Source organism: Ochotona princeps, chromosome 8 (assembly GCF_030435755.1).
Source record: "Ochotona princeps isolate mOchPri1 chromosome 8, mOchPri1.hap1, whole genome shotgun sequence".
NCBI lineage: Eukaryota > Metazoa > Chordata > Mammalia > Lagomorpha > Ochotonidae > Ochotona > Ochotona princeps.
In genome coordinates this window covers 44977629-44991163 of record NC_080839.1, presented here as the reverse complement: position 1 = coordinate 44991163, position 13535 = coordinate 44977629, and the positions used below count along the sequence as shown (strand labels likewise).

The following is a 13535-nucleotide window of genomic DNA, read 5'->3' as shown; positions in this document are numbered from 1 at the left end:
CCTTGGTGTCACACCTACCACCTGCCCCTGCTGCTTCACTGCCTCACTCCAGACAACCACTAATCACTTCTGTGTCTCTGCAATTTATTTTGGGAATGGAATTTATTTACAGCAATGGGATCCTAGCATGTGTAAGTTTAGATTGGCTTTTTCCACCTGATAGTATAAGTTTGTGTTAATCCTCTGTACTTGTTTTTTGATTGCTGAGTAGAAGCCCATTTTTTCTTTCTTGTGTTGGTATGTATGCATGATTTTCCGTTCACTTTGGTGGCATTAATACATCTTCATGGTAACATCTTTATTGATTTTATTACTCAAATTTTTCTTGTTGTGGCCAGTGAATGCCCTTTTGTGCCAGTTGCTTTTCTGTTTGGTGTGCCCTCCTCAGTCTCTGACCACTGGCCTTCTGGCAGGAGTTGTTCCAAGCTCATTTGTGTTTTCTACCTGAGCCCTGCAGTTGACCATTGATCCCAGGATGCTCCCTGTGTCTACCCTCTCCATCTCAGCTGCCACTACCTCCCTGCACAGGTGCTCTTGCCACTTGTGGGCTTTATTTGCCAACGCCACGCCCCCTGAGAACCCTCTTGGCTCCAGTATTCCACTCAGGCTTCCCTCACCCCAGGCGTGGATATCTCCTTGTGGATGGATACCAACTTACCTGGCTTGGGTCTTGAGATTTCTTTTTAGTTACCATGTCTCCTCCTGTTTGCTGTAACACAACTAATGGCCTTAAGACAGAATGAATTAGGAAGGCAAAGGTGAAATAATGTCCTTGAAATCCTTGCTGTGTAGCCATCTTTTGGGCTAGTTTCTCCTGTTAACAGATGTAACTCTGAATCTATTTATTTATTTATTTATTTATTTTTATTACAAAGTCAGATATACTGAGAGGAGGAGAGATAGAGAGGAAGTGGAGCTGCCGGGATTAGAACCAGCGGCCATATGGGATCAAGGCAAGGACCTTAGCCACTAGGCCACACTGCCGAGCCCAACTCTGAATTTTTATTTGCATATGAACTGAACAGTTTTTCGTGGTCACTTTTATTGATTTAATTAGAAGGTTGCATTTACAACTGGGGCCAAATTGGTTCAAGATAAAAAGACCATGGAAGTGGTGCCCTGGCTGGCCTTTTCTTGGCAAGGGATTCTCATGAGGATTCAGACCTGCTGTGCTGATGGGTGACTACATAGGGTTTCAGGATGCTGGACAGATATGCTGCTTGGAGACTCAGTGACAGTAATATGGCTCATTGGGACTGAAATGCTCATATTCAGAAGGGCTTAGGAGTTGGAAGGCAAGGCCTCTCTAGCTTCAGTTTACAGGTATGGTACCCTTTTCCTTCCTCGGAGAGGACAGAGAATTCTGATGCTGGGAGAGACAGGCATTTTTGAAAATTTGAAGATGGAGTGAGAACAGCTTGTGCAAGATCAACAACATTCCTGGGAGGCAAAATCCCGAATGAAGTACCCAAGAATCTGCTGATGGCAGGAGTGGGGATTAACTTTGGGGGCCAGAGAAGGTTCACTTGGGGACTGAATTGGCAAGTATGTGTGCAGACAGGACCATGGGCCATGTGGAATCACAGCATCTAGTCTGGTAGGACAAGAATTAATTTCAAAGTCTAGTAGAAGGGAGCATATTTAAAACTGGAAAAGAACATTATAACTTTGGAATGAGCCTTCAGTGCACTGGGGACACAAAGATGCCACACTGAGAGTCTCACTTCTTATACAGCTATCTGCTAAGGCACATCTGGGAGGCTGCAGAGGATAGCTCAAGTGCTTTGGTCCCTCCCACCTACCAGGAAAACCAGATTGGTTCTGGGCTCCTAACTGAGTCCCAACTGTTACAGGAATTTGGAGAATGAACCAACAAGTGAAAGATCTGTCTATCTGCATTTAAATTAAATGAAAATAATTATTTTTTGAATTAATAAAATTAGAGTTTCTTTTTTAAAATTTTATTTTTTTATTATATTTTTGACAATCTACATAGTTAATTAGGGTAAAAAGGTTAAAGGGCTATAGAAAAGTGGGTAAGGCTATTATTTCCATATTGTTTCCTTCATGTATCTGAGGTAAATGGGGATATTGAGGGAGAAGCCCCACCCAGTTTCCCACCCACCCCAGGTCCCGGATGTGGGGCATGCCCTGAGATACTTGCTCAAGTGGTTTTGGTAGTTCGCCAGTTATGAATCTCTGCCAATCTCGCCACTCCAAGCACGATGAGGTCGCTGAATTGGGCATCATTAGGTGGCAAGCGATGTATTGTCTCACTATTGTTATTTGTCACCTTTGGCTTGGCTTGGGCATTTTTTTCCCACATGACTCCAATTTTCTAAAATTTTTCTGTTCATTGCATTTGAAAAGCAGAGAGACAAACAGAACTTCTAGGCTGCTGGTTCACTCTCCAAATGCCTGCAATAGCAAGGGCTGGGCCAAGTTGAAACCAGGAGACTGGAACCCAATTTAGGTCTTTTGCATGAGTGTGGGGGACCCAGCTACTTGAGCCAAGGGTACACATTAGCAGGAAGCTGGATTGGAAGCAGAGGATCCAGGACTCAGACCAGGCACTCTGGCCAGGGATGTGGATGCCTCAAGCAGCATCTTCACTGTTGTGACAAATCCCACCCTCCCACCCCACCTTGAATCTTGTTTAGAATTGGCTGTGCAACTGTAGACTATGTCTATGGACAAAGATCACCTTCAGTTTGGGAATAAGTTACCCAGAATGCGAGGATTCAAGGGCCACAGGGAAGGGACTTCAGGCTGAACATGTCTGCGGCAGGGGCCTGAAAGTCCTGCCAACCCACATGTCTACATTTTGACATGAGAGAGGAAAGTCTGTGGGAGCAGTAGATTACTAAGGCCACCTCTCCAGGTTGTGTTCACCTGTAAAATTAACCAGTGGGGACATTTCTTCTAATAGCAATTTAAAATGTGCAATGAGATGGTCTGTCTAGCTGGGATGAATTTATTAGCACCTTGGGAAAGACCAGAAATGCTTTTTATCCTCCTTTCCACCTTGTATTTCTCCTTGGTCATGGTTATATGTGGTAGCAAAAGTTCTACCATAGTAACTTTGGCATGTCTCAGCTTTTGCATGGAACGCACGCTTCTCCACCCCAGGGCACCCTAGTGGCCCCTGGGGTGTGTATTCTGGTAAGTGTAGCAAGTCATTCTCTTGGGATGGGGATGCCCTGTCTGGTTGGAGTGTCTACCAGTTGCCTGTTGCCTTGTACTGGTGTGTATCCCATGTTTTTGCAGAGAGTTGACCCAGGACCAAGGGCTTGGAGGGAAGGCTGCCCTGGTGATTGTATTTAGCAGAGATTTTACTGTCCTTTCTGAACTTTCAGGATTGGGGTGGTGCCTGTGGTTGCGGTTCTTTTTGACTTTGGAAATGTGAACCTGCTGGTAAGACAGTGAAGGAGTGATGCCACCACCAGTGGCATACACTCTGGCTGTAGCCCCTTGAGGAAGAAACCCAGCCAGATACTCAAGACTGATGCTCAGGCTGAATCTGACAAAGAGGAAGTTAGATGGAAGACAAATTTCTGTTTCTTTGTGGAAATAAGACGGGCAAATTCATTTTGTTGGAACTGTAATTTTTCTGTGATGACAGAAGATTATAAGCATGATGGATGCAGCTTTTCCTGTGTGTTTATGTGCAGAATTTGGGGTTTTGATAACAAGATTCCTTGGTGTCTGCTGCTTTGTCCTGTCAATAAGCCAATTGTAACTTGAGGAAAAGCAACGATTCCTTCCTCTGCTTGTATGACACACGTGATTTAATTAATTGCAGGAAGCCCTCACTCTCATGGACTTGGGCCCAAGTGGATCCTAAGGAGGACAGCTGGCTTGGATAAAAGGTTCCCTCGGGGAGACACTGGGCTTTTCTGATGAGCTACTACTGACTCTCCTCGAGACACCTGGCAGAAAACCACCTAATGCTGGCCCCCAAGGGAGCCAAGCGTATGTCCTTCCCTTCCATGTTCTTCCCTTAGTCAAATTAATGGCAACAGAGAAAGGAGAAAAAAGGGGCACTACGGACACAGTGTTAACGGTAGATCTCAGTCCAGGGAGTTATAATTACAACTCAGGCACTTTAGGCATTTCTCTGATCCTCTTTATAAGTATTCTTTTTCTTTTTATAAAGGTTTTCCCTCCTGGAAGAACATGTCCTTCCAGAAACTCTGAGCACCTGTCTCACTTGGGTGGTCGAATGTAAGGAATATAACATCTCTCTCTGCCCTGAATCCCACCCATTCCTGAGCCCTAGGTGAGACAGTATGGCCTGGATGGTCAGGAAACCCAGCAGCTGGCCCCCACTGGGGTTAACCTTCTTGAGTGAATACTGAATCACTTCATTCTCAGAATCCCTGTTGGGTTCTCTGCCTCCTGAGTGACGCTTCTGAGTGCCCCAGGTGTGAGGAATGCACTGTGGAGGCTAGAACAAGACCCCAGGTCATCCCTGGCCTCTGGAGTCCTGAGTGGCGGCCAGCTGATGGCTCCCATGAATGCCACAGCCCCACTTTGCTGTCCGTTCTCTAAGGAGATTGGCGGTATCTTCCCCTTTAGACCGTTTAGGCCTCTGCTCACCCTAGTTGGGTCTGTGACAACCACATCCTTGGTGATGTCCCTTAGCGAAAAGGCTGTCTTCTGAGAAGTGGGTGTAAATTCTTGCTTTCCTTTCTTGGATTCTGTTCTCTTCAGGGATTTTTTTTTCCCCAGTGGAAGCTCTGGATGGCAGGGTACAGAATCCTTCTGGCTGTGTTCGTACCTCCAGGTCTGGCTGCAGGGAGACCTCCTCCTCTGTAACCACCCGAGGAGTAGCCATCGGAGCTGTGGCCCACCAGAGCCACGAGCATTTTGACAAAGTCAGGTTTTTCCACATGAAAGCTTTACTTTTCAAGCTACTGTAAGGTTGGGGGCCGACCTCTAAAGCTGAGTGAGCAAGGACTTTGTTCTTTCCGCATCTCTGCCACCACGCCTTAGCTCAGGGAGTGCAGAAAAGGGCTCTGGATAACATGCCCAGCTACTCAACTATGCAGCCAACTGGGGAAACACGTCTCCTTCTTAAAGATTTTAAGCAGCAAGCTGATTTTCTGTTCCTCAGATTACCTTCTCCTTGTACCATAACCTCTTTGGTTTGGATAACGCTAATAGTGTTTTTTTTTTTTTTAATGAACTGTGACATTCAAGCCAATGCTGAAAACTTCAGTAAGTTTCCCTACTCTGGTGCTTAAATATTACATTTGTGGGATTTTCCAGCCAATTACTAAAACTAAAACAATGATCCAAAATATACTTTGAGTTGATAGGATTCAATTATCCTTTTTTAAAATTTTTAAATTTTTTTATTTTTTATTTTTTATTACAAAGTCAGATATACAGAGAGGAGGAGAGACAGAAAGGAAAATCATCTGTCCGATGGTTCACTCCCCAAGTGAGCGCAACGGCCGATCTGAAGCCAGGAACTAGGAACCTCTGCCTGGTCTCCCACATGGGTGCAGGGTCCCAAAGTTTTGGACTGTCCTCGACTGCTTTCTCAGGCCACAAGCAGGGAGCTGGATGGGAAGTGGAGCTGCCAGGATTAGAACCGGAGCCCATGCGGGATCCCGGGGCGTTCAAGGTGAGGACTTTAGCCACTAGGCCACGGTGCCGGGCCCGATTCAATTATCCTTTAACCTTTGAGGTAAAGAGCAATGCATTATTTGTTCTTTAGGTTTAAGACATTCTGGAATAAAACATGGTAATTAAACTTACAAAGTTAAATATAAGCTTAAAAAGCTTGATCATATGTGTAGACTTGATCAAGATCAGATATAGTTACTCTGAATAGTTATTCATACTTATTTTGTACTTATTTAAATGATTCTAGGCATCTTATACCTGTTTATCTATTTAATTTATACCTATTGTACTTGTGAAAAAATAGGGAACAGTAGAAAATTGCCCCATATCCAGGATGTTAGTGAGGTGTCAGAGATGAGGGATGTGGGTAGCAATGTTTAATTTCTTTTAACCTCTGTCATTCCATGAAAACTCAACCTGGAAATCTCAGAAAATAGGTGCAAAATGTTAGAGTAAATTAAGGCAATTCATTGGAGTGTTTTATTGTTTTATTGTCCACCACGATATGCTCACTGGATTGTAATTTCTGAAGCACCAGAATGTGATTTGAGTGACTATTTTTTTTTTTTTGGCTTAGAATTTATTTTAAAAAGTGTGTAGGTTTTTTTTTATACATAATTCAGTTTTTATGTTTTTATAAAAAAGACAAATTAATGAACATTAGAGTGACTATGTTTTAATCACAGGCTTACTGTTTCTTAAAGTTGAGATTTCAGAAGAATTGAGAAATCACGATATTATCCAATGATCCTAGCTGAAATACTATTATGGGTATACCAAAATGATTCCAAATGTTCCCCTCTGCAACTAAGTTAAGAAATTAAGGGCATGTGACATGTGTGCCCTGTTTTTGATTTTTTTATCATTAACATTTAAATGACCCATTCAATTAGACAGTTTCCTAATTGTTGGACATGTCCTATGCTCATAAACATAGAAAGTGGCTTTCATTTGCTTAGCTTTTTCTGTATTTGTATTATTTTTTCAGGCCAGATTTCCAGAAATAGACCTCCTAAATCACAGGTGGGTATATTCTGTGACTTGATGCATAGTGCCAATTTATGATGCCACCAGCAATGTAAGAGTACTGCTCTCATCCTGTGCCTTTTCTAAGACTTTTTTTTTTTTTTTTTTAATTTGAAAGAAGAAAAGAGAGAGGGAGAAACACGTAAACACAGATGGGAGGAGAGGGAGATAGAGAGTGAATATTCTCTATTGTGGGGTCATTCCCCAAAATGCCCAAGGGCAAGGGCTGGGTCAAGCTGAAGCCTGACGCCTAGAGCTTCATCTGGGTTTCTCACATGGGTGACAGGAGCTCAGGAACTTGGCCTGTCTTCTGTGGCTTTCACAGGTGCTTCAACAGGAAAGTGAAAGCAGAGCAGCTGGGACTTGGGCAGGTGCTCAAGTGGGATGCTTTTGGCTCGCAGTGCTCGCCCCTGATTTAAATCACATTGTCAACTAGATAAAAATGACAGATTTTAAATAGATAAAACTTCTTAATACTTGAATGTGTTTGCCCATGGATGAGATTAAGTTTTTTTGCATATGTGAAGACTTCAAAAGTTTATGGAAAATAGGACACAAAGATAAGTTTATTTTGGCATAAGTTTGAACTCCACACACATGAAGGACCTTCCAAAAGTCCATGGAAAAAGTGTATTATTATATAAAACTGTGTGGATTTCAAAATTTTTTCCACTAAAATACCTATGTTTTAATTCATGAACTTTTCAAGTACTCTTGTATTCTTTTTTAAAAGATGTATTTTTAATGGAAAGGAAGATCTATAGAGAGAAAGAAAGATAGAAAGATAGAAAGATCTTCCATCCACTGGTTCACTCCCCAGGTGGCTGCAACAGCCGGAGCTGAGCTGATCCAAAGCCAGGAGCCCGGAGCCTCTTCCAAGTCTGCCACAAGGGTACAGGGTCTCAAGGCTTTAGGCCATCCACTGCTTTCCCAGGCCACAAGCAGGGAGCTGGATGGGAAGTGGGGCAGCTGGAATGCAAACCGGTGCCCATATGGGATCCTGGCAGATGTAATGTAAGGGTTTTAACCATTAGGTTACTATGCCAGGTCCGTCTTGTATTTCTTTATTAGTTGTATTTGTGTGGATTGTCCATTCTTATCCTTCAGCATTTATAATGGACTTTCTTCTCTGTTTCAGACTCCCACAAGTATGACAAGTGAAAAAGGTCCAGGGTTGCTTTCTAGAGACAAATAAATGGCAGTCTTGAAAGTGTTGGAATCTTCTTTTTTTTTTTTTTAAAGATTTATTTATTTTATTACAAAGTCAGATATACAGAGAGGAGGAGAGACAGAGAGGAAGATCTTCCATCCGATGATTCACTCCCCAAGTGAGCCGCAACGGCCAGTGCGCGCCAATCCGAAGCTGGGGACCTGGAACCTCTTCCAGGTCTCCCACGTGGGTGCAGGGTCCCAATGCATTGGGCTGTCCTCAACTGCTTTCCCAGGCCACATGCAGGGAGTTGGATGGAAAGTGGAGCTGCCGGGATTAGAACCGGCACCCATATGGGATCCCGGGGCGTTCTAGGCGAGGACTTTAGCCACTAGGCCACGGCGCCGGGCCCGGAATCTTCTTTTTTTTTAATATAAATATAAAAGCCTATCAGTTTCCCTTAAACGACACTTCCTGTCACAAGTTCATTGAGCACAACTTGCTCTTTCATTTCTTGCTCTGAAGAAACCTATTTAGGTTTGATTCAAGGCTTTCAGCCTTTGCTCCCAACGCCTCCTGAGGCTTCTATCCTCATCCTCTCAGGACGGGCACCTGATAACTTTCGTCTCATTTGTTTCTCAACATTTCCCTCACCACTTCCTAGGGAAATGAATGTACCAGGAAGGCAGATTCAAAACTGAAAGAATGTGGAGTTGTCAGCAATCTACAATGGGAGTGAAAGTCTCCCAAGGGCTGCTTATTTTATTTTAACTTGAAGGGTAGAGTTTACAGAGAGAAGGAGAAACAAAGAAATGGATCTTCCATCTGTGGTTCATTCTCCAAATGACTGCAATGGCTAGAGCTGATCTGATCTGAAGTCCCCAGGAGTCTGGAGCTTCTTCCAGATCTCCAACATGGGTATAGGAGACCAAACACTTGGGCCATCCTTCACTGTTTTTTCCAGGCACTAGGGAGCTGGATGGGAGGTGGAACATCCAGAATACCAACTGGTGCCCGTAAGGGATGCTAGCGCTGCAGGTGGAGGCTTTAGCCCACTACATCATGGTGCTGGCTCCTCCAGGGCTTTCAAAAACCCTGTCAAGGCCAAGGTACACCTTTGTGATATTAGACACACAGACACCTCAAACTTAAAGACCAAAAGGCAGAGCTTAACATCTTCGGGGTTCTCTTCTTCATAGGTCACAATGGTTGATTTGTTCAGGCTGCCATGCTGTAGCCTGGATGAGTTCACAACAAATTGGTTTCTCAGTCTGGAGGCTGGGAAGCCCAAGATCAGGAATGCTGTGCTATCAGACTTAGCTCAGGAGGGCTCTCCTCCTAGCTTGCAGGCTGCTGCCCTTCACTGTCTGCACCAAGCTGGCTAGCTCAGCTCTCTCCCTTATTAAGGACTTCAGTCCTTTCAGATTGGAGTCATGTTGGGGGTGTCAGGGTCTCCATCTGTGAAGCTGTGGGGGAATGCAGTTCTTTGTATAGCATTCTGTCCTCTTCCACAATTTAGTTCTAAAGCCACGCTGTTACATAGTTTTTACTGGATGGCCCCACCCAGGACCATTCTGCAGAGGAGCAGGCCAACAGGAGGTCACAAGCACATTTACTATATGGAATCTGCTCACGCAATTATGAAGTTATAGGGTGTGTTGTCAGGAAGTTGGGACTGAGGAGATCAAAGAATGTAGGTGCAGACTGGAGTGTGAAGGCCTGGAACTAGGAGCACCAGAAGCCACCAATCCAATACCAATTACTAGGAAAGAGACCTGAGAGGAACTCAGGTTGCACTTTGAAGCTGAAGATAGGAAATGACTGATGTCCTAGCTCAGACAGGATCGCACCTTGTGTTCTGTTCAGGCTTTCAGCTCCCACTTACATGGGAGAATTGGTCTCAGTCTGCACAGTTGGAGCTAATCTCACTTGAACACACACACACACACACACACACACACACACACATACCCCGGGTATTTGACCACAGCCTTGCCTTCTCTTCCTCTGCAAGGAGAATTTTTATTTGCTGTCTGCTGGGTTTTGGGGGTCTTGGCTGGCTCCATGGAGGCAATGGGTGGTGGAGGGCTGGGGGAGTCCAGCTTGTTTTATCAGAAGAATGGGAGCTACACATATAATGAAAGCTCTGGAAGGAGAAGATCTAGGAGTTTCCAGGGCAGCCTCCACTGGGGTTGGATTAGTAGGAAGTTGCAGGCATTTGGCACCTCAACGGGCAGATGCATGTCCCTTTTTAAAAGAATGCTAGGGAGTGCCTCCATTTGCTGGTTCATGCTTCTGAGCTGGGTCGGGTCAAAACCAGGGGTCTCATTGTGGGTGACAGGAACCCCAGTATTTGAGGCTTGTTAGCAGAAAGCAGCTTCCCCAGGGCTCTTTCCAGCACTGTAACATGGGATGCAGCCCTCCCGGGTCCGACTGAGTCACAAGGCCCCGCCCTAGCCAGCAGGTTGAACAGTGCAGGTGGAGGGAATGCTGGGGAGCTGGGAAAGTTTACCTCATCTCATCCTCCTAGAGCTTTGTCCTGTGTGAACCAGGCCGTGAGAAACGCTGTCAAGAACTAGTGGGGATGGCAAGGGCCTGGGTATACTCTTGCACAGCAAGACCTCAAGATCCAGAGAGGTTAAGTGGCTTCATCAAGGTCACACAGCCTACACACTGCGACTGTGTGTAGGTTCCATATTCACGCACCTGTCCGTCCTAGGGTGGGCAACTAGGGGGGCCATAGAGATCGAGGCAACACCCCTGGTTCCGCGGTTCTCCGTGGTCACCGAGTCCTCCTGGCGGTGCCCGGCGTCGGGCGGGGGCACTGCAGCAGCACCGCGGCCGGGGGCTGGCTGCGCCCGCTGGAGGGGGCGCTGTGAGCTCGGTGCGGCGGCCTTTTGTCAGCGCGCACCGCCCAGCCAGCCCTCATTTCCTCCCAGCCTCGTGCGGGAAATGGATTTGATTCTCCCGGCAGGGCTGTGAGGGGCGAGCGGGAACGCAGCCTTTGTCAGCAAGCAGAGGCCTTTGCTCTCCGTGATTCGCTCCGCCCGTGATTCTCTGTGATTCGCTGCCGGGGAGGGGGTTCCACGGTGCGGGGATGCGGAGGAAACACGGCGCTGCAGACTAGCGGGGTGCATTGATGAGGCGCGCCCAGAAAGCGCAGCAGCCGGCTTCTCGCCTCTCAGTGGAAGAGCAGACCTGGAGGAGGAGATGCCGCACCGGAGGTAAGGCCGCCTGGCCAGTGTGCGGTCTGCGCTGGTCCCGGCTTTGTTGACGTCCACAGTGTCGGGGAGCCTGGACAGCTGCGGGTCATGGTTCGTGTGAGTAACGGGGGATAATTTAACTCGCGGGCTCTTGGAAAACCTGGACTGCAAGCCTTGGCCCCTGCGTGGGGTTGGTGGGATTCTGGCAGGTAGCACACCACCTGCCTGGTGAGGCTTGCTTCTCAGGCGGTTGGCGGGGTGGTGAGCTTGCCCAGGCTCACCTTGCCTTGCACCACCCCAGGAGGGGCCGCTCCCGCCCTCCCTTTCCCTGCAGGCTTGGCCGACGCCCTCCTGGGGAGCTGAGCTGGCGGGTTCTGCAGCTGCAGGGACGGGTGGAGCAGGTGCAGAGTCCCCTGCCGCATTCGGTCCAGGCGGCCGCCTGTGAACGGGCCGACGGGTTTGGATTTTGCTTGGACTGCGCCACTTTGAAGATGGAGAAGGCCACTGTCCCTGAGGAGGTGTTGCCTGCCTGTTCTACCTTTAGCTACCATCTTCTCGCCTTGCTTTCTCCCGCACGCTGGAGGCCCATTGTCCTGGAGGCGGGAGTCTGTGTCTGCTTATTTTTGAAATCACCACTCCAGCTACCTGGTGTTGGGGGGAAGGGAAGGAGGGAGGCAGGGAGGGAAGGACTGCTTTAGGATGCTGATCAGGCGTGGGGATCCGGCCTATTGTCTTGTCTTTTTCCCTTTTCTCACCCTTCATCCTCTTTCAAAAAAATAGAAATAATACAAATGGAAAAGGTAAGCCCAGGCCCACATCCTATCAGATCTTCTCTGACATCGTCCTTTATGACACGAGTATTACCCATCTGTTTCTTTACGCCCACCTTGCTCTCTCCTGACAGTTCATCTTCTAGGATCCAGCTGATTCCAAAACGCCTCCTAACGGATAGAATCACATCTGTTTGCCAAGTGGGCATTTCGTGCCTATTAACCCCTGTCCAGAGATCCATTCTGGCCTGGCTGGATGGTGTACTCATCTCTTATGTGGGTTTGGAGTGAGGAGGAGTTTCCAACCGGGATTCTTGAAGTGTTTAACTTGGGTGGTGAAGGGGCATGCTTCTTAAAGGGACTTGGGAGCTTTGTTTGAAGAAAAAAAAAAAAAAAAAGCAATGGCTGGTCAACACTGGGAGTGAATTTCAGACTTGCAAGTCACACCTCCCATTAGCATATAGATAACATACGTTAGAGATTTTACCAAGGGGTTTAACCCATTTGAGATTTTGACTGTGATGTGCTACTTTTATTCTGTGAAGCCACCAGAATTTTCTCAATATCTTTAGACCAACTGCCCAGCTCCAACTCCCCATTACTTCCTGACTGCCGCCCATCACAGGTACAAGGAAAAGCAAACTTTCCATTTTTAGTATGATGTCAGCACATTGTGGAAGACCACTGAAGAAAAATCATCCTTTGATCCCAAACCACGTAGCTCTTTCATAGCAAACCCTGTTTTGTTGCCTAGTCCTGTTGGGAGTTTTTGTTATCCCATGAACAGTATGTTTCCTATCACCTGTGATTCCCAGATTGGGTTGGAAATACAGTGCTGGCATTAGCAGATCTCAATGGTTCCATGTGTTGGCAGAGGGCTTAGTGTGAAGCCTTTCACATACATTTGAAAAAGTTATTGGTAGCTATATTTATTAAGATAGTTTACAGGGATTCATAAGTTATGGCAAAGCAGCCTATTTTTAAAAAATTTATTTTTTATTGGAAAGTCAGATATACAGAGAGGAAGATCTTTAATCTGTTGATTCACTCCCCAAGTGGCTGATCCGGGTCTGCCACATGGGTGCAGGGTCTCAAGACTTTGGGACATCCTCTAGTGCTTTCTCAGGCTGGATGGGAAGCTGGGCTACTGGAATTAGAACTGGTGGTCATATGGGATCCTGGCACATGCAAAGGGAGGACTAGGCTACTCTACGGGGTCCAGTCTATGTTAAAAGCACACATGAAAAAAAAAAAAGGTAGAAGCATAATATTGCTTTAAGAAAAACAAAAGCATACCACCCTCCGTGGTGGCTCCAAGCAGGAACAAATCTAGCTCCAAACTTTCTAGTAGTTCCTGCTAAAATGGAAATTGACTTGTCGGTGCCTTCCGTGTTCCCGGTGTTTATTCATTCACCCATGCACGTGTTCACTCAGCAAGTGATCAGCAAAGATCCACTGCCCATTTCAGTAAGAGGGCCTGGGAACAATGGGTTGAAGTGGATGGGCGTGGCCCTGGCCCTGCTGGCACTTACAGACAAGTACAAGAAACAGAATCTCTCAAATGAGTGTAGCTTTGCCACTTGTATTTAGGTAAAGTACAAAGCATCACACGCCAGTGCATAAAACTACGGTCTAACAACTTCTGCATTTATTTTAGTTTTTTTTTTTTTTTTTAATTTGTATTGGAGAGTCAGATATACAGAGAGGAGGAGAGACAGGAAGAGCTTCCATCCGTTGCTTTACTCCCCAAGC

At 46.3% G+C, this 13535-nt stretch overlaps 2 protein-coding genes across 3 annotated transcripts in view; both read left to right on the top strand.

The window, feature by feature from the left end:
* FIGLA (folliculogenesis specific bHLH transcription factor) overlaps positions 1–11929 on the top strand; it is a 30755-nt gene extending 18826 nt beyond the window's left edge. Inside the window, exons 4-6 of the mRNA XM_058667354.1 lie at positions 10889–11034; positions 11348–11531; positions 11918–11929. Of these exons, the coding sequence (XP_058523337.1) occupies positions 10889–11034; positions 11348–11531; positions 11918–11929 (342 nt within the window). The remainder of the gene's footprint in view (positions 1–10888; positions 11035–11347; positions 11532–11917) is intronic.
* Positions 10712–13535, top strand: part of ADD2 (adducin 2) — a 97868-nt gene continuing 95044 nt past the window's right edge. Inside the window, exon 1 of one of the 2 annotated variants that reach the window (XM_004582814.2) lies at positions 10712–11034. The gene's annotated coding sequence lies outside the window, so the exon portion shown is untranslated. The remainder of the gene's footprint in view (positions 11035–13535) is intronic. The other variant, XM_004582813.2, reaches the window with a different exon arrangement.